Source organism: Ranitomeya imitator, chromosome 5 (assembly GCF_032444005.1).
Source record: "Ranitomeya imitator isolate aRanImi1 chromosome 5, aRanImi1.pri, whole genome shotgun sequence".
Taxonomy (NCBI): domain Eukaryota; kingdom Metazoa; phylum Chordata; class Amphibia; order Anura; family Dendrobatidae; genus Ranitomeya; species Ranitomeya imitator.
The window spans coordinates 417,909,350-417,931,504 of NC_091286.1; the positions used below are offsets into that span (position 1 = coordinate 417,909,350).

General features: G+C 45.3%; 1 protein-coding gene across 1 annotated transcript in view; it reads right to left on the minus strand.

The window, feature by feature from the left end:
* LOC138638067 (mucin-4-like) overlaps positions 1–22,155 on the minus strand; it is a 497,598-nt gene that overhangs the window by 423,338 nt on the left and 52,105 nt on the right. Inside the window, exons 7-8 of the mRNA XM_069727050.1 lie at positions 687–800; positions 494–607 (exon numbers count right to left, since the gene is read on the minus strand). Coding sequence (XP_069583151.1) covers positions 494–607; positions 687–800 — 228 coding nt within the window. The remainder of the gene's footprint in view (positions 1–493; positions 608–686; positions 801–22,155) is intronic.

Genomic DNA, 22,155 nt, shown 5'->3' on the forward strand with positions numbered 1-22,155 from the left:
AGCGTCACAGATCGCTGTCGTTCTCGTTGGAAAGTTGTTCAGTGTGAAGGTACCTTTAGCTTAAGCACCAGTATCAACAGTACAGGCCTCTGATTCATTATACTGTGCACAATACACAGATAAGCACTCTCTCCCTCCAATACAAGGTGTCACAAAGCTGTGCAATGGCACCAGTGTGCCAAGCTGCGGTACTGGTTCTTTTATAACCCCTGATGATGTCTCACGGGCAGCCAATCAACCCGCACCAAGATGGCTATGGCATTACAGTGATGTGCAGGCAATCCCCGTATGCTTATTGGCCATGTAACAGGTACCAAAAATGTGGTGTGGGTATTCAGGTTTTACATAGAGCACTGTCCATTACTCTCCGAGTAACGAGTACATCCGAGCACCGCCCTGATACTCAAGTGATAACCGAGTATCACTGAGCAGAGCATGTTCGCTCATCCCTAATATTTAACTCTTATCACAACATAAACAATTAAAGTAATACCTTCGTTGCACGTTTTCCCTTCCCAGCTAGAAGGACATGAGCAGATGAAGTCATTTACCAAGTCTATACAGACGCCTCCATTACTACATGATGTCCTGGTGCAGTCATTAATATCTGCAAGAGAACATTAAGTTATCATCAGTAAAGAAGAAATAACAGTCATAGAATCCCCCTCTATCTGTCAGAAACTCACTTATTTCACAGAATCTGCCAGTGAATCCAGGAACACAGGAGCAGGAGAAACTGTTGGGTAAATCATTACAAGTGGCTCCATTTCTACATGGGTTACTCAGACATTCATTAATATCTGTTGGAAAACAAGAATATGATAATAAATACACTAGTGACTGGGATTATATTGCAATAAATTACACCTTTTTCCAGTGCTGCCTTCAAGTAATGTGAACCCGTCGTCAGGGTCACTTTTGCTCTGAGGTGTGTTGAGCATCTAGTATCAGACATCAATATAAGGTATCTCTCAAAAAAATGCTCTCCGAGATCCCCACTTAAAGGGAACCTGTCACCTGAATTTGGCGGGCTCTGTTTACGTTCTGATGGGCAGTGTTTTCCGTTCTTTCATGCACCCCATCCTTTCCCGCTGGCCACAATATTGTCTTGAATTTGATTAGGTTTCCTCCGTAGTACACGCGTGCGCAAAGCAATCTTGCCTTGCGCACGCGCTGTATGCTTTCCCCAACTGCGGGCAAAACCGAAAAGCATTAGTGCGCATGCGCCGGCGTACTATGTCCCAGAAGTATTTTGCTGTGTTCCGGGACATAGTGCACTGGCGCATGCGCACTAATGCTTTTTGGCTTTGCCCGCAGTTGGGCAAAGCATACTGCACGTGCGCAAGGCAAGATTGCTTTGCGCACGCGTGTACTACGGAGGAAACCTAATCAAATTCAAGACAATATTGCGGCCAGCGGGAAAGGAAGGGGTGCATGAAAGAACAGAAAACACCGCCCATCGGACCGTAAACAGAGCCCGCCAAATTCAGGTGACAGGTTCCCTTTAGCCAATCAGCATGTATAGAGTAGGCCCCTGAGCAGAGCTCCCTCCACATATGGTAAGTGCTGGCTATGTTATTGTACATAGCCAGCATCTATATTTAACAACAGTGGCGAAAATAAAGAGTTATTTAAATGAAGCAGTCACGGGGTTCTCATGTGCAACAACTCCCATTGACCACCCACAAATCAATTGTGGGGCATTGATGAGTTGCCATTGCCGCAGGTGGCCTTCTAAAGGCCCCTGTTACTGCCATCTTCATTCCTGTGAAAATTATAAACATGCTGAGATTCAGAATCCATGATTTGTCCTATATACTGCAATATTGTGACATTACAGTAGATGCTATAAGCCATCAATCACATTTAAAACTAGAAATGTATAAAAAAAAAAAAATAATAGAACATTGGCAGCAATCTACTTACCCATCATTATTAATATAGTAATTAAATAAATAAAAAAATAATATATTTTGTACGTATTGTCGCATCCTTAAAAGTACGGTCTGCCAAAGAAAAAAATCAAAATGCCAGAAAACCTTTTTTATTCACCTCACCACTCTAGAGAAATATAATAAAAATAATCAAATGTTGTATCTACTGCCAATTTGTATATTTAAAAATATCAGCTCTCCATGAAAATTTTTTAGCTTTACTACAGGTCCATAAAAAAATACAAAAGTTAAAGGTCTCAAAACAGAATTTATTGTTTTAAAAATTCTAAATTTTTCACCACATAAATAAAAAATAAAATATATGCAGATTTAGTATTTCTAAATTTGTTTTCACCTGGAGAATCCTGATTGTAGGTCATTTTTTTACCATATAATACATGCGCCTGCATTGGGCACCATTTTAATTTTTACTCAGGCAGCAAGAAAAATGAAATCAACCATGCACATCTTTTCAGGAGTCATTTTAGAATAGGCTGTCGTGTATGTATGAGGAGTAACACTTGTAGTGTTATTGTCGGCGCCCCTGCATGTCCCGGCCATACTTCATGTTAGTGTACTTATTGCTTCATGTTAGTGTGTGCGCCACAGCTCCTGGCGGCACGCCTAGTGCAAGCAAACAATGAGTTGAGTTTTTAGGTAGTTTGCGCTCTACCAGTGCTCCCGCATCCTGTTCCTGATGTGGCCAGGGCCTGAACTTTGTCCTGTAGTTCTAAAGTGGCCAGTCCTGAACTGAAAGTGCCCTGGTTCCAATGAAGCCAGTGCCTGAATGTTGTCCCCTGGTCCTGGAGCAACCAATCGTGTTCTCAAAGACCCCTGGTCCCAGTACAGCCAGTACCTGAACATTGTCCCTTGTTCATGTGCGGCCAGTCCCTGATCCAGTATCCTATAACGATGTGTTTGAACATAGCCCTAGATCGCGTTAGCGATCTTCAGCACCTGAAATCCTAGGATCTGCCTAGGAGTAGTACCTGGCAGCTACCTGCAGCCTAATCTGTCTCAATCATCTGGAGCTCCAGTGAACACCTGGTAGTTGCATAGCTCCACACCTTCCTCGGCAGGCCCGGTCCTGTGGCACAATGGTTCTACAAATCCACTTGTGCCACTGTTGGGCATAACAACTCTATTAATGGCCATTAAATGACATCTACTCTACATTTTCCACAAGATTTCTCTTCTGAAGGATTTGTCTGCCTGTGTCTGCCTAGTCTTTCATAGTGCTTAACCCCTTCCCGACCCATGACGCCACGTAGGCGTCATGAAAGTCGGTGCCAATCCGACCCATGACGCCTATGCGGCGTCATGGAAAGATCGCGTCCCTGCAGGCCGGGTGAAAGGGTTAACTCCCATTTCACCCGATCTGCAGGGACAGGGGGAGTGGTAGTTTAGCCCAGGGGGGGTGGCTTCACCCCCTCGTGGCTACGATCGCTCTGATTGGCTGTTGAAAGTGAAACTGCCAATCAGAGCGATTTGTAATATTTCACCTATTATAACGGGTGAAATATTACAATCCAGCCATGGCCGATGCTGAAATATCATCGGCCATGGCTGGAAATACTAATGTGCCCCCACCCCACCCCACCGATCGCCCCCGCAGCCCCCCGATCTGGCCGGTACACTGCTCCGGCTCCCCTCCATCCAGTGCTCCGCTCCCCCCCGTGCTCTTGTCCGCTCCCCCCGTGCTCCAATCACCCCCCCGTGCTCGAATCACCCCCCATGCACTCCGATCCACCCCCCCCCCCGGTGCTCCGTTCCACCCCCCCGTGCTCCATTCCAGCCCCCCTGTGCTCCGTTCCACTCCTCCCGCGCTCCGATTCCCCCCCCCGTGCTCCGATCCCCCCCCCGTGCTCCGATCCCCCCCCGTGGTCCCCCCCACCCCATCATACTTACCGATCCAGCCGGGGTCCCGTCCGTCTTCTCCCTGGGCGCCGCCATCTTCCAAAATGGCGGGCGCATGTGCAGTGCGCCCGCCGAATCTGCCGGCCGGCAGATTCGTTCCAAAGTGCATTTTGATCACTGAGATATAATCTCTCAGTGATCAAAATAAAAAAAATAATAAATGACCCCCCCCCCTTTGTCACCCCCATAGGTAGGGACAATAAAAAAATAAAGAAATTTTTTTTTCCCACTAATGTTAGAATAGGGTTAGGGTTAGGGTTAGGGTTAGGATTAGGGCTAGGGGTAGGGTTAGGGGTAGGGTTAGGGGTAGGGTTAGGGCTAGGGTTAGGGCTAGGGGTAGGGTTAGGGTTAGGGCTAGGGTTAGGGTTTCGGTATGTGCACACGTATTCTGGTCCTCTGCGGATTTTTCCGCTGCGGATTTGATAAATCCGCAGTGCTAAACCGCTGCGGATTTATGGCGGATTTACCGCGTTATTTTCTGCGCATTTCACTGCGGTTTTACAACTGCGATTTTCTATTGGAGCAGTTGTAAAACCGCTGCGGAATCCGCACAAAAGAAGTGACATGCTGCGGAATGTAAACCGCTGCGTTTCCGTGCAGTTTTTCCGCAGCATGTGTACAGCGATTTTTGTTTCCCATAGGTTTACATTGAACTGTAAACTCATGGGAAACTGCTGCGGATCCGCAGCGTTTTCCGCAGCGTGTGCACATACCTTTAGAATTAGGCTATGTGCACACGGTGCGGATTTGGCTGCGGATTCGCAGCAGTATTCCATCAGGTTTACAGTACCATGTAAACATATGAAAAACCAAATCCGCTGTGCCCATGGTGCGGAAAATACCGCGCGGAAACGCTGCGTTGTATTTTCCGCAGCATGTCAATTCTTTGTGCGGATTCCGCAGCGTTTTACACCTGTTCCTCAATAGGAATCCGCAGGTGAAATCCGCACAAAAAACACTGGAAATCCGCGGAAAATCCGCAGGTAAAACGCAGTGTTTTACCCGCGGATTTTTCAAAAATGGTGCGGAAATATCTCACACGAATCCGCAACGTGGGCACATAGCCTTAGGGTTAGGGTTGGAATTAGGGTTGTGGTTAGGGTTAGGGGTGTGTTGGGGTTAGGGTTGTGGTTAGGGGTGTGTTGCGGTTAGGGTTGTGATTAGGGTTATGGCTACAGTTGGGATTAGGGTTAGGGGTGTGTTGGGGTTAGAATTGAGGGGTTACCACTGTTTAGGCACATCAGGGGTCTCCAAACGCAACATGGCGCCACCATTGATTCCAGCCAATCTCGTATTCAAAAAGTCAAATGGTGCTCCCTCACTTCCGAGCCCTGAAGTGTGCCCAAACAGTGGTTTACCCCCACATATGGGGTATCAGTGTACTCAGGACAAACTGCGCAACAATTATTGGGGTCCAATTTCTCCTGTTACCCTTGTGAATCTAAAAAAATGCTTGCTAAAACATTATTTTTGAGGAAAGAAAAATGATTTTTTATTTTCACGGCTCTGCGTTGTAAACGTCTGTGAAGCACTTGGGGGTTCAAAGTGCTCACCACATATCTAGATAAGTTCCTTGGGGGGTCTAGTTTCTAAAATGGGGTCACTTGTGGGGGTTTCTACTGTTTAGGCACACCAGGGGCTCTGCAAACGCAACGTGACACCCGTAGACCATTCCATCAAAGTCTGCATTTCAAAAGTCACTACTTCCCTTCTGAGCCCCGACGTGTGCCCAAACAGTGGTTTACCCCCACTCATGGGGTATCAGCGTATTCAGGAGAAACTGGACAACAACTTTTGGGGTCAAATTTCTCCTGTTACCCTTGGGAAAATAAAAAATTGCAGGCTAAAAGATCATATTTGAGAAAAAAATTTTTTTTTTTTATTTTCATGGCTCTGCGTTATAAACTTCTGTGAAGCACTTGGGGGTTCAAAGTCCTCACCACACATCTAGATTAGTTCCTTTGGGGGTCTAGTTTCCAAAATGGTGTCATTTCTGGGGGATCTCCAATGTTTAGGCACACAGGGGCTCTCCAAACGTGACATGGTGTCCGCTAATGATTGGAGCTAATTTTCCATTTAAAAAGCCAAATGGCGTGCCATCCCTTCCAAGCCCTGCCGTGCGCCCAAACGGTGGTTTACCCCCACATATGGGGTATCAGCATACTCAGGACAAACTGGACAACAATATTTGGGGTCCAATTTCTCCTATTATCCTTGGCAAAATAGGAAATTCCAGGCTAAAAAATCATTTTTGAGGAAAGAAAAATTATTTTTTATTTTCATGGCTCTGCGTTATAAACTTCTGTGAAGCACCTGGGGGTTTAAAGTGCTCAATATGCATCTAGATAAGTTCCTTGGGGGGTCTAGTTTCCAAAATGGGGTCACTTGTGGGGGAGCTCCAATGTTTAGGCACACAGGGGCTCTCCAAACGCGACATGGTGTCCGCTAACAATTGGAGCTAATTTTCCATTCAAAAAGTCAAATGGCGCGCCTTCCCTTCCGAGCCCTGCCGAGTGCCCAAACAGTGGTTTACCCCCACATATGAGGTATCGGCGTACTCGGGAGAAATTGCCCAACAAATTTTATGATCCATTTTATCCTACTGCCCATGTGAAAATGAAAAAATTGAGGCGAAAATAATTTTTTTGTGAAAAAAAAGTACTTTTTCATTTTTACAGATCAATATGTGAAGCACCTGAGGGTTTAAAGTGCTCACTAGGCATCTAAATAAGTTCCTTGGGGGGTCTAGTTTCCAAAATGGGGTCACTTGTGGGGGAGCGCCAATGTTTAGGCACACAGGAGCTATCCAAACGCGACATGGTGTCCGCTAACGATGGAAATAATTTTTCATTCAAAAAGTCAAATGGCGCTCCTTCCTTTCCGAGCCTTACCATGTGCCCAAACAGTGGTTTACCCCCACATGTGAGGTATTGGTGTACTCAGGAGAAATTGCCCAACACATTTTAGGATCCATTTTATCCTGTTGCCCATGTGAAAATGAAAAAATTGAGGCTAAAAGAATTTTTTTGTGAAAAAAAGTACTTTTTCATTTTTACGGATCAATTTGTGAAGCACCTGGGGGTTCAAAGTGCTCACTATGCATCTAGATAAGTTCCTTGGGATGTCTAGTTTCCAAAATGGGGTCACTTGTGGGGGAGCTCCAATTTTTAGGCACACGGGGGCTTTCCAAACGTGACATGGTGTCCGCTAAAGAGTGGAGCCAATTTTTGATTCAAAAAGTCAAATGGCGCTCCTTCCCTTCCAAGCCCTGCCGTGCGCCCAAACAGTGGTTTACCCCCACATATGAGGTATCAGCGTACTCAGGACAAATTGGACAACAACTTTCGTGGTTCAGTTTCTCCTTTTACCATTGGGAAAATAAAAAAATTGTTGCTAAAAGATAATTTTTGTGACTAAAAAGTTAAATGTTCATTTTTTCCTTCCATGTTGCTTCTGCTGCTGTGAAGCACCTGAAGGGTTAATAAACTTCTTGAATATGGTTTTGAGTACCTTGAGGGGTGCAGTTTTTAGAATGATGTCACTTTTGGGTATTTTCAGCCATATAGACCCCTCAAACTGACTTCAAATGTGAGGTGGTCCCTAAAAAAAATGGTTTTGTAAATTTCGTTGTAAAAATGACAAATCGCTGGTCAAATTTTAACCCTTATAACTTCCTAACAAAAAAAAATTTTGTTTCCAAAATTGTGCTGATGTAAAGTAAACATGTGGGAAATGTTATTTATTAACTATTTTGTGTCACATATCTCTCTGGTTTAACAGAATAAAAATTCAAAATGTGAAAATTGCAAAATTTTCAAAATTTTCGCCAAATTTCCGTTTTTATCACAAATAAACGCAGAATTTATTGACCTAAATTTACCACTAACATGAAGCCCAATATGTCACGAAAAAACAATCTCAGAACCGCTAGGATCCGTTGAAGCGTTCCTGAGTTATTACCTCATAAAGGGACACTGGTCAGAATTGCAAAAAACGGCAAGGTCTTTAAGGTCAAAATAGGCTGGGTCATGAAGGGGTTAATGCTACTCACTCTCCCCACCCAAAGACTACATTAGGCTGTTACATCTCATTGTGCTGGCAATCTGCTTTGACCACAAAGGATTTCATCTTCTTTTTCCTGACTGAATGGTGAGTTCAGGAGGCAGCAGAAGTGGTCATAAGTGTAGAAAGGCATGTTTCTCCGATAAGATACATTTCAAGGTTTCTTATTTTTGTCTGTACACTCAAATTGTGCAGTTTCTTGAAACACTAGTGGCCATTTAATATTACATACTGTAGATGCCACTACAGTTGTTTTGAAAACCACAAAAGTTTGACACTATATTCTGCCATTATTGTGTTTTATCTGTTCCTAGAGACCTGTGTGACAACCAGAATGGTAGCTGGGGCAGCTCCAAATGAGAATGTCAACAAACATTAAAGTGTAACCGTCGCTTTAACCCTTTAATGACAAAGCCAATTTCAACTTTAATGACCAAGCCCATTTTTTAAAACCTGACAAGTGTCACTGTTAATAATTCTGGGATTTTTCAATATATTACAGTGATTCAGCCATTTTTTTTTCCTTTATGTTAGTGGTAAATTTAGGTAGATATGTTTTGCATCTATTTGTGAAAATGGTAAAAAAAAATTATAAATTCGCAATTTTCAAAATTTTAATGTTTATATCATTAAACCAGTTAGTTATGTTGTGTAAGTTAATGAATAAGTAACATTTTCTGAATCATTTTTTTAAATGTTATTTTATTTTGTTAGGATGTTAGAAGGATTAAAAGTTTAGCACCAATTTTACCAAAGTGATTCCATTTTAAAAACTGCACTTCTGAAATACTTCAAAATTGCTGTCAAGAAATGGTTTTACCCTTCAGGTAGTACACAGGAATGAATGCAAATTGTAATGAAACAAAAGAAAAAATTTTATTTTTCCATGAAAATGTTGCTTTAGCCACCAAATTTTTACTTTTACAAGGAATAGCATGAGAAAATGAAGCCTACAATTTGTTACCCAGTTAATTCTGAGCACGTTGACAACCCAAGTCTGGTCAGAAACCTTAGTTTGGACAAACAGTAGGGCTTGGAAGGGAAGGAGCATTATTTGAATTTTGATACACAAATTTGGCTAAAATAGATTGAGTGCAAACGGTCAGCGGACCATCACAGCACATCTCTGATGATGATGAAACATAGGTGCAAACTGCTCAGCTTTCTGCTATGCATAGTCTGGCAAGGAGGGCAGGGTTGAGGACTGGGTGGAACATCATGTGGATGATTATTATTAATTTTATTTAATGCCCCATTGTTTCCATGGTGCTGTACATGAGGAGAGTTTACATGCAAAACACTTATAAATATTACAATATACAAACTATTAGTGACAGAGGTAAAGAGGGGAGAGGACCTTACCCTTGCGGCCTTACATTCTACAGGATAATGGGGAAGAAGACAGTAGGTTTGGGGGCAACAGATCTGTTCTTATTGAGGTGGCAACGGGGTCGTTGCAGGCTGCAAGATGTTCTGAAGACATGGGTTTTCAAGATCTGCTTGAAATTTCTGAATGTAAGGGGCAATCAGATATGTTGAGGTACAGAATTCTACGGGATGGGGGATGCTTGGGAGAAGTCTTGCAGGCGATTGGATGAGGAACGTACAATTGTGGAGGAAAGAAGGAGGTCTTTGGAGGAACTGAGATTATGTGTATGGGAGATATCTGGAGATTAGTTCAGAGATATATGAGGAAAACAGATTATGGATGGCTTCGTAGGTCAGTGTGTTATGAACAGGAATAGCTACTCTGTAGTGACTCAAATTGGACCAGCAAAAGTGCAGTCACAGATGCACTTTGCACATGCCACCACTGATAGACAAGTCCTTGAGGGCCAAGATATTGATTACTCACTCAGAAAGGGGAGGGGTGCTTAAAGGGAGGGTGCCGTGATTTTAGTTTTTGTATTAATAATTATTGATTATATAATCAATTATTTTTAATACAAAAGTAAATGTAGTACTTTAATACTTTTTTATTTATTCATTTTTACTTTTGCCACTGGAGGCCGCCATTTTCATTAGTGTGGGTGTAAGTGTCTGGGCACGACACTTGCACACCTCACTTACGGCAGCCATGGGCATAGGAGCCAACAGTCGGGCTCCGACCGCATCTTTCATTGAGGCCGCTCCTCCTGCCTCTCAGCTGTGACTTGGGCACGCCCCCTGGGCTGCTACGTCACAGCTGTGAGAGGAGATCGCGGCCATTTTGTTTTTTTCCTCTGTCATCGCACACACAGCTCAGTGTGTGCGATCATAGCAGGAGCTGCCAGGGAGAAGCTGCTGCTGGGAAGAGAGGTTCGGGGTGAGTATCTGCAGCCAGGAGCTGTGATTGCAGCCTGTACTTATTATTACAGCACAGGCTGCAATCACTGCTCACTGCCAACCTGTTCAGAGCAGAGCAGGGAGATCGTCACACTGCTCTGCCCTGACCATGACTCAGCACTTCCTGGGAGAGGACTGAAGGTAAGTACAGAGTTTTTATTTTCTTATGCATCTACCACTGCTACCTGTCCCTATATACCACTGCTACTAGCCCCTATATACCACTGCTACCTGTCCCTATATACCACTGCTACCTGCCCCTATATACCACTGCTACTAGCCCCTATATACCACTGCTACCTGCCCCTATATACCACTGCTACCTGCTCCTATATACCACTGCTACTAGCCCCTATATACCACTGCTACCTGTCCCTATATACCACTGCTACTAGCCCCTATATACCACTGCTACCTGCCCCTATATACCACTGCTACTAGCCCCTATATACCACTGCTACCTGCCCCTATATACCACTGCTACCTGCCCCTATATACCACTGCTACTAGCCCCTATATACCACTGCTACTAGCCCCTATATACCACTGATACCTGCCCCTATATACCACTGCTACTAGCCCCTATATACCACTGCTACTAGCCCCTATATAGCACTGCTACCTGCCCCTATATACCACTGCTACCTGCCCCTATATACCACTGCTACCTGCCCCTATATACCACTGCTACTAGCCCCTATATACCACTGATACCTGCCCCTATATACCACTGCTACTAGCCCCTATATACCACTGCTACCTGCCCCTATATACCACTGCTACTAGCCCCTATATACCACTACTACTAGCCCCTATATACCACTGCTACTAGCCCCTATATACCACTGCTACTAGCCCCTATATACCACTGCTACTAGCCCCTATATACCACTGCTACTAGCCCCTATATACCACTGGTACTAGCCCCTATATACCACTGCTACCAGCCACTATATACCACTGCTACTAGCCCCTATATACCACTGCTACTAGCCCCTATATACCACTGCTACCAGCCACTATATACCACTGCTACTAGCCCCTATATACCACTGCTACCAGCCCCTATATACCACTACTGCCTGCCTCTATATACCATCTACCACTGCTGCCTGCCTCTATATACCATCTACGACTGCTGCCTGCCTCTATATACCATCTACCACTGCTACCTCTGTCCTGTGTAGCTAATCTAGTCTTGTGTAGCTAATCCTGTCCTGTGTACAGTATCACACAAGATAGGATTAGATACACGGCGCAGCACAGTATCACACAGAACAGGATTAGATACACGGCTCAGCAGTCAGTATCTAATCCTCTCCTATGCACTCCTCTCCCCCCTGCGTGTCTTTCCCCATTGTGGTTTATTATTTTTGTTGTGGGAGATGAGGGAGTCGAGGATTATGCGTTCGGTATGGTATAAAAAAGATTAATAAAGGACTTTATTCTGGCCGAGTCTTTATTTACAATACATGTGAGATCTATGTGGCGGCATTATGGGTGATCTATATGGCGGTATTATGTGAGAAGCATATGGTGGTATGTGAGAACACTGGCGGTATTATGTGTGATCTATATGGCGGTATGTGAGAACACTGGTGGTATTATGTGTGATCTATATGGTGTATGTGAGAACACTGGCGGTATTATGTGTGATCTATATGGTGGTATGTGAGAACACTGGCGGTATTATGTGTGATCTATATGGTGGTATGTGAGAACACTGGCGGTATTATGTGAGAAGCATATGGTGGTATGTGAGAACACTGGCGGTATTATGTGTGATCTATATGGCGGTATGTGAGAACACTGGCAGTATTATGTGTGATCTATATGGCGGTATGTGAGAACACTGGTGGTATTATGTGTGATCTATATGGTGGTATTATGTGAGAACTGTATGACAGTATTGTGTGATCTATTTGATAGTATTGTGTGTGATCTATATGACGGTATTATGCGAGAACACTATGGCAGTATTATCTTCAGAAAGCGGACCCATTCTATGGTGGTTCTGGCTGAGCACCTGCACGCGGGTCTGGGGTAATAGAGGGGACAGCGTGACCTCCAGTTAGGTGCAGTCAGGGCTGGTGAGGCAGCTGAAGAGAGGGGTCTCATTTTTATTGTTACTATATGGCTACATTTCCTTCCCAGCGTCACCCCGGACTGCGCCTGTCGCCTCGCTTTCACATATTGCCAGGACAGGATGGAGAAGACAGGATCTGAGGAGGGGAATGGGGTCTTTGCATGCAAAGTCTGGATCAGAACAGGCCATCAATCCGCGGAAATGTTTCCTGGATTTCTGTGGAGCAGACGGTCCATCCATGTGTATAAAAGACAGCGGTCTATGTACAATCCCTGGCTGCTCCGCGCACCAAACAGGGGGCCCCCATAGACCAGCACACTGCTCTCCTGAAATACTCTGTGCTGCTGTCACCCTGCTCCCTCCACCACATATCTCCCAGAATCCTTTTGCTGCCTGCCATCCTTGGTGACTGTCTACTTGTCAGTATAAGGCTGCCTTCACACTATCATTATTTGGTCAGTATTTTACCTCAGTATTTGTAGCCAAAACCAGGAGTGGGTGATAAATGCAGAAGTGGTGCATATGTTTCTATTATACTTTTCCTCTATTTGTTCCACTCCTGGTTTTGGCTTACAAATACTGAGGTAAAATACTGACCAAATACTGCTAGTGTGACGGCAGCCATACTCTGCAGTCACCAACAAAATGGCTTCTCACTGGGTTCCTGAATATCATCCTCTCTAATCCCTTAGCAAACACCCATAAGGAGAGGATAGGAGGCATCACACACGTCAGCAGACTCCGCCCATAATTACTGCAGTGCTGTAATGTGAGCTATTTGTACACTAGGTTTTTCTGAAATTTCAGCAGCTGCTCCCCCTAGTGTTGAAAAGTGGAAATTCCAAAACTTTTCAAATTATTTTTCATATTTTACTAAATTATAAACAAATGATAATATTTTTTAAGAAAATGTAATCATTAATTCTTTACATATTTACAATTTTTTTGATGGCACCTTCCCTATAACAAAGCCCTTCCCAGACTGCTATTGCAGGGTAGCTGATATCTGGTGATGTGGACACTGTGGAGTTAGGTACAATAGTACATCCAAACCTAGCAAAAAGCCCAAATAAAAAAAAATGGAAATCCCTAGACAAAAACTAATAAAAAAGAACCATTAGCAAGTAATGAGAAGCAACAAGAGCTCAACCAGGAAGCAATCACCACACACCTATGCAACAGAACTGAATAAAAAGCACTGAACTGGATTAGAAGCAAACCTTATAAAGTCACCCCTAATCCAAGAGAAATAATCAGGTGGTACATTCCCCCCAGTTATGTCAAGGGGTCACTCTCTACACTCTCTACTCACCCGAACAGCAGGTTGCACAAATTCCCACCACTGGCTAAAACCAGGCAAGAAGACCAAGAAGAGGAAGCTGAACATGTGGTCTAGGAAAGATTGGAACAGTTGTATAGAAAAAAATACCAACTTTTGTCTCAAAAAAGGTAAGCGGTAACCAGGGACGTCGCTATCACGTGGCAAGTTGAGTATTTTACCTCAAGCGGCACTGCCTTCAATAGAGAGGGTGGCAGATTCTGCCACTATAGCAACTGAATTTGCGTCCACCTGAATCCTTCCTTCCAGCCCTCCCCGCCTCACGTGTCCGGTCACGTGATCGTGATATCATCACAGGTCCTGAAACTGCTGCTCTCCTGCATCTGTTTGGGCTGCTCAAAGAAGGCTGTTCTGGTTTCTGTGCACACAGGACCTGTGATGCGGTCACATTAGGGGAGGAGTCAAGGGTCACATGATCAGTGGCCTCCATGTAAGCATGCAAGACTCTGCTGTGCTGGTTGTCTTGGTGCTGGATGAGGGGACGTTTATGCGTGGGGTCAGGAGGGGTTTACAGTGTGGATGTAGCGGAGCCATGTGTGCAAGGTGTATGGAGCGAAGCCGCATGTGTATGGAGCAGAGCGTGTGTGTATGAGGTGTATGGAGCGGAGCTGCATGTGTATGAGGTGTACGGAGCAGAGCCGTGTGTGTACGAGGTGAATGGAGCAGAGCCATAGGTGTATGAGGTGAATGGAGTGGAGCCGTGTGTGTGCGAGGTGTACGGAGCTGAGCCACGTGTGTGCAAGGTGTATGGAGCGGAGCCGCGTGTGTACGAGGTGTTTGGAACGGAGCCACGTGTGTACAAGGTGTATGGAGCGGAGCCGCATGTGTACGGGGTGTATGGAGCGGAGCCGCATGTACGGGGTGTATGGAGCGGAGCCGCATGTGTACGAGGTGTACAGAGCGTAGTCGTGTGTGTACAAGGTGTATGGAGCAGAGCCGCGTGTGTACGGGTTGTACGAAGTGTATGGAGCTGAGCCATGTATGTGTACGGAGCTGAGCAGAGCCGTGTGTCTACGGGGTGTATGGCATGGAGCCACATACATAGAGGGGAGCCATGTGTGTACAAGGTATATGGAGCGGAGCCATGTGTGTACTTGGTGTACGGAGCAGAGCCGTGTGTACGGGGTGTAGAGCGGAGCCGGATCTGTACGGGGTGTGCAAAATGGAGCCCTGTGTGTACAAAGTGTACAGAGCTGAGCCATGTGTGTACAGAGCGGAGCAGAGCCTTGTGTGTACGGCACGGAGCTGCTTAAGTACAATGTGTATGGAGCAGAGCCGCATGTGTACAAAGTTTACAGAGTGGAGCCATGTGTGTACGAGGTGTACGTAGCGTGGCCATGTGTACAAGGTGTATGGAGCAGAGCCGCATGTGCACTGACTGGAGCCGTGTGTGTGCACAAGGTGTAAGGAGTGGAGCTGTGTGGGTACAAGGCATACAAAGCGGAAACGTGTGTGTATGAGGTGTGCAGAGCCGTGCGTGTACGAAGTCGGTGAATGGTGAGGAGCAAATTTCATACCTCCCAACCGTCCTGGATCCAACGGGACAGTCCCGATTTTGAGTCTGCTCCGCTGTCCCGGCCGGGAGCATACTTTTCCCGCAGACACAGGAGTACACGGCGCAGCCCCGAGGAGCACTTTAAAACTCACACGTGATGTTCCACCGCAAGTGACGTGCTGGAAACTGACAGGAAATGAGGTGATTTTGGGAGGAGATTGTGACAGAACCATGGAGGCACTTCAGGGAATGATTCAGATCCATCACTGTGTCCTCCAACAGCGGGATCGCCTTGGAATCGGGATACCGGCCATGTGAGCGGATCATGATATGTCCTGCATCGGGAGGCTCAGGTGGGCATTACAATGGGAGCCAAAGCTGCTGTAGTATCTTTATAGAATATTTCTTTCTCTCTCTGTTTCTTTCTCTCTCTCTGTTCTTTCTTTCCCTCTCTAATCTTTCTTTCTTTATCTCTCTTTTCTTTCTTTCTCTGTTGTTTCTCTCTCTCCTTTCTTTCTTTTTTTGCTCTCTGTTCGTTCTCTCTGTTTTTTCTACCCCTCTCTCGCTCTCTATTTTCTTTCTTTCTCTCACTGTTCTTCCTTTCTTTTCCCTCTTTCTTTCTCTCTCTGTTCTTTCGTTACCCTCTTTCTCTATGTTCTTTCTTTCGCTCTCTATTATTTTTATTTCCCCTCTTTCTATTTCTCTGTTCTTCCTTTCTCTCTCTGTTCTTTCTTTCTCTTTCTGTTCTTTCTTTCTTCCCCCTCTTTCTTTCTCTCTCTGTTCTTTCTTTCTTTCTTTCTTTCTTTCTTTCTTTCCCCTCTTTCTTTCTCTATCTGTTCTTTCTTTCCCCTCTTTCTTTCTCTGTTTTTCCTTTCCCCTCGTTCTTTCTCTCTCTGGTTTTACTTTCTCTCTCTGTTCTTCCTTTCCCCTCTTTATTTCTCTCTCTGTTCTTACTTTCTCCTTTCTTTCTCTCTGTTCTTCCTTTCCCTATAACAACTATAGTCATTTTGCTATCAGGTCAGATTAATATTGAGGATCTGAGAGGCCAGTGGAACCTTTTTAACAACCCTTCCCTCCCCTTTTTCTGTTCGTTGGTTATAGGGCACTTCGTTCACTGTGGTACCCCTTTGTTTTTGTTTGACTAATTTGCCTTTTTACAATTATACCTAATAAAGGATAAGTTTTAATATGCACCTTTCTACACAGATAATCTATTTCGTGGATTGTTCAATTCCTGTTTTATATGCTAATTAAGGGATTTTATTACTGCAGTGATGTATTTATTTTATTTTTTTGAGGATACTGTTTTAAATAGGGGAGGCGGTCCTGTTAATGTGCAGAGCAACACTGTCGCTTTTTATCTTCATCTGGTGTAGTTTAGATTTTGGGATAAAATTAAGTAATGTGTTCTGGAAGTAGTGCTCTAGATAACTTTGTTATTTCCTGCAGAGATGAGCCCTGTCTGGAAGATGTGATGGCAGTCTGTGCTGGTTGAAGATTAAAAGTGAAGATGAAGGACTTCACCTAGAGATGTCACTGGTGAGTTAGTGTATTACATGTACACACACACTATACACTGCATACTATATACAGCGGTACAGTATGGCCCCCCGAAGAAGCCTACACGAAACGCGCATAGGGGCTGGCGCTTCCACATCCACACTACGGTGTTATGATCCGGTGACCTTGCAGCAGCATGAAAACTTACACTGGAGTAAGTGGTAACTATACTGACCGCATATCCTGATCTTAACACCGCAACTAGAAGTAGCCGTGGGATGTACCTAACTGTTATGGACCTGGTGGTTAGGAGCACCCGGAACGACCTGATGGTTAATCTCACACAGGACAAGCTCTGGGAAGTGGGAGCTCTGCTGTCCGCAACCCCTAATCCTATTACACAACTAGAAATAGCCATGGAGCGTACCTAACATGACCTAGACGCCTCTTCCCAGCCTAAGAGCTAACTAGCCCTAGAGATAGAAAATAAAGCCTACCTTGCCCCAGAGAAATTCCCCAAAGGAAAAGGCAGCCCCCCACATATATTGACTGTGAGTTAAGATGAAAGTCACAAACACAGAAATGAAACAGGTTTCAGCAAAGGGAGGCCATACTTACTAAACAGACTGAGGAAAGGAAAGGTATCTTTGCGGTCAGCACAAAAAACTACAAAAGACCACGCAGATTGTGCAAAAAGACCTCCGCACCGGCTCACGGTGCGGAGGTGCCACTCTGCATCCCAGAGCTTCCAGCTAGCAAGACAAAATCATGATAGCCAACTGGACAAGGAAACAATGAACAAATAATAAACTAGCAGGGACTTAGCTTCTGCTGGAGTAGACAGGTCACTAGAAAGATCCAAGAGCGAACTGAACCAGTACAAGAACATTGACAGCTGGCATGGAGTAACGATCTGAATGGAGTTAAATAGAACAGCCAGCCAAAGAATAAACTACATCACCTGTGGAAGGAACCTCAGAAGCAGCAGCTCCACTCACAGCCACCAGAGGGAGTTAATGGACAGAACTCGCCGAAGTACCATTCATGACCACAGGAGGGAGTTCGAAAACAGAATTCACAACAGTACCCCCCCCTTGAGGAGGGGTCACCGAACCCTCACCAGAGCCCCCAGGCCGATTAGGACGAGCCAAATGAAAGGCACAAACTAGATCGGCAGCATAAACATCAGAGGCAAAAACCCAGGAATTATCTTCCTGACCATAACCCTTCCACTTGACCAGGTACTGGAGTTTCCGTCTCGAAATACGAGAATCCAAAACCGTCTCCTCCACATACTCCAACTCCCCCTCGACCAACACCGGGGCAGGAGGATCAACGGAGGGAACCATAGGCGCCACGTATCTCCGCAACAACGACCTTTGGAACACATTATGGATGGCAAAAGAAGCTGGAAGGTCCAAACGAAATGACACAGGATTAAGAACTTCAGAAATCTTATACGGACCAATGAAACGAGGCTTAAACTTAGGAGAGGAAACATTCATAGGAACATGACGAGATGACAACCAAACCAAATCCCCAACACGAAGTCGGGGACCAACACAGCGCCAGCGGTTAGCGAAACGTTGAGCCTTCTCCTGGGACAATGTCAAATTGTCCACCACATGAGTCCAAATCTGCTGCAACCTGTCCACCACCGTATCCACACCAGGACAGTCCGAAGGCTCAACCTGCCCTGAAGAGAAACGAGGATGGAAACCAGAATTACAGAAAAAAGGCGAAACCAAAGTAGCCGAGCTGGCCCGATTATTAAGGGCGAACTCAGCCAAAGGCAAGAAGGACACCCAATCATCCTGATCAGCAGAAACAAAGCATCTCAGATATGTCTCCAAAGTCTGATTAGTTCGTTCGGTTTGGCCATTTGTCTGAGGATGGAAAGCCGAAGAAAAAGACAAATCAATGCCCATCTTAGCACAAAAGGACCGCCAAAACCTCGAAACAAACTGAGAACCTCTGTCCGAGACGATGTTCTCCGGAATGCCATGCAAACGAACCACATGCTGGAAAAACAATGGCACCAAATCAGAGGAGGAAGGCAATTTAGACAAGGGTACCAAATGGACCATCTTAGAGAAGCGATCACAAACCACCCAAATGACCGACATCCTTTGAGAGACAGGGAGATCTGAAATAAAATCCATGGAAATATGCGTCCAGGGCCTCTTCGGGACCGGCAAGGGCAAAAGCAACCCACTGGCACAAGAAAAGCAGGGCTTAGCCCGAGCACAAGACCCACAGGACTGCACAAAAGAACGCACATCCCATGACAAAGAAGGCCACCAAAAGGATCTAGCCACCAAATCGCTGGTACCAAAGATTCCAGGATGACCCGCCAACACCGAACAATGAACCTCAGAGATAACTCTACTAGTCCATCTATCAGGGCAAACAGTTTCTCCGCTGGACAATGGTCAGGTCTATCAGCCTGAAACTTCTGCTGCACGCGCCGCTAATCAGGGGAGATGGCAGACAAAATTACCCCCTCTTTGAGAATACCCGCCGGCTCAGGAACACCCGGAGAGTCAGGCACAAAACTTCTTGACAGGGCATCAGCCTTCACATTCTTAGAGCCCGGAAGGTACGAAACCACAAAATCAAAACGGGAGAAAAACAGCGACCATCGAGCCTGTCTAGGATTCAACCATTTGGCAGACTCGAGATAAGTCAAATTCTTGTGATCCGTCAAGACCACCACGCGATGCTTGGCTCCTTCAAGCCAATGTCGCCACTCCTCGAATGCCCACTTCATGGCCAACAACTCTCGATTGCCAACATCATAATTGCACTCAGGCGAGAATTTTCTAGAAAAGAAGGCACATGATTTCATCACCGAGCCATCAGAACTTCTTTGCGACAAAACAGCCCCTGCTCCGATCTCAGAAGCATCAACCTCAACCTGAAACGGGAGCGAAACATCTGGCTGGCACAACACAGGGGCAGAAGAAAAACGACGCTTCAAATCCTGAAAAGCCTCTACAGCCGCCGAGGACCAATTGGCCACATCAGCACCTTTCTTGGTCAAATCAGTCAACGGTTTAGCAACACTAGAAAAATTAGCGATGAAGCGACGGTAAAAATTAGCAAAGCCCAGGAACTTCTGCAGGCTCTTCACAGAGGTCGGCTGAGTCCAATCATAAATGGCCTGAACTTTAACAGGGTCCATCTCGATAGTAGAAGGGGAAAAAATGAAACCCAAAAATGAAACCTTCTGAACCCCAAAGAGACATTTCGACCCCTTCACAAACAAGGAATTCGCACGAAGGACCTGGAACACCATTCTGTCCTGCTTCACATGAGACTCCCAATCATCCGAAAAGACCAAAATATCATCCAAATATACAATCATGAATCTATCCAGGTACTCTCGGAAGATGTCATGCATAAAGGACTGAAACACAGATGGAGCATTAGAAAGCCCGAATGGCATAACCAGATACTCAAAATGGCCCTCGGGCGTATTAAATGCTGTTTTCCATTCATCGCCCTGTTTAATTCGCACAAGATTATACGCCCCTCGAAGATCTATCTTGGTGAACCAACTAGCCCCCTTAATCTGAGCAAACAAATCAGACAGCAGCAGCAAAGGGTACTGAAATTTGACTGTGATCTTATTAAGAAGGCGGTAATCAATACAAGGTCTCAAAGAGCCATCCTTCTTGGCCACAAAAAAGAACCCTGCTCCCAACGGTGATGACGACGGGCGAATATGACCTTTCTCCAAGGATTCCTTTATATAACTCCGCATAGCGGCGTGCTCTGGCACAGATAAATTAAACAGTCGGCCCTTTGGAAACTTACTACCAGGAATCAAATTAATAGCACAATCGCAATCCCTATGAGGAGGTAAGGCACCGGATTTGGGCTCTTCAAATACATCCCGGTAATCTGACAAAAACTCAGTGACTTCAGAAGGAGTGGAAGGCGAAATTGACAGCAATGGAACATCACCATGTACCCGCTGACAACCCCAGCCGGACACAGACATAGATTTCCAATCCAATACTGGATTATGGACCTGTAGCCATGTCAACCCCAAAACGACCACATCATGAAGATTATGCAACACCAAAAAGCGAATATCCTCCTGATGTGCAGGAGCCATGCACATGGTCAATTGAGTCCAGTACTGAGGCTTATTCTTGGCCAAAGGCGTAGCATCAATTCCTCTCAATGGAATAGGATACTGCAAGGGCTCCAAGAAAAAACCACAGCGCCTGGCAAACTCCAAGTCCATCAAGTTCAGGGCAGCGCCTGAATCCACAAATGCCATAACAGAATAGGACGACAGAGAGCAAATCAGAGTAACGGACAAAAGAAATTTAGACTGTACCGTACCAATGGTGGCAGACCTAGCGAACCGCTTAGTGCGCTTAGGACAAACGGAGATATCATGAGTGGAATCACCACAGTAAAAACACAGCCCATTCCGACGTCTGTGTTCTTGCCGTTCAGGTCTGGTCAAAGTCCTATCACATTGCATAGGCTCAGGCCTATGCTCAGAGAATACCGCCAAATGGTGCACAGCTTTGCGCTCACGCAAGCGCCGATCGATCTGAATGGTCAAGGACATAGACTCATTCAGACCAGCAGGCATGGGAAATCCCACCATGACATCCTTAAGAGCTTCAGAAAGACCCTTTCTGAAAATTGCTGCCAGGGCACACTCATTCCACTGAGTAAGCACAGACCACTTTCTAAACTTCTGACAGTACACCTCCGCTTCATCCTGACCCTGACACAAAGCCAGCAAGATTTTCTCTGCTTGATCCACTGAATTTGGTTCATCATAAAGCAATCCAAGCGCCAGAAAAAATGCATCTACATCACGCAATGCAGGATCTCCTGGCGCAAAGGAAAATGCCCAGTCTTGAGGGTCACCACGCAACAAAGAAATAATGATTTTTACTTGTTGAACGGGGTCACCAGAGGAGCGGGGTTTCAAAGCTAGAAACAGTTTACAATTATTTTTGAAATTCAGGAATTTAGATCTATCCCCAGAAAACAAATCAGGAATTGGAATTCTAGGCTCTAACATCGGATTCTGAACCACAAAATCTTGAATGTTTTGTACCCTTGCAGTAAGATGATCCACACAAGAGGACAGACCTTGAATGTCCATATCTACACCTGTGTCCTGAACCACCCAGAGGTTAAGGGGAAAAGAAAGACAAAAAACACTGCAGAGAAAAAAAATGGTCTCAGAACTTCTCTTATCCCTCTATTGAGATGCATTAATACTTTGGGCCAGCTGTACTGTTATGGACCTGGTGGTTAGGAGCACCCGGAACGACCTGATGGTTAAACTCACACAGGACAAGCTCTGGGAAGTGGGAGCTCTGCTGACCGCAACCCCTAATCCTATCACACAACTAGAAATAGCCATGGAGCGTACCTAACATGACCTAGACGCCTCTTCACAGCCTAAGAGCTAACTAGCCCTAAAGATAGAAAATAAAGCCTACCTTGCCCCAGAGAA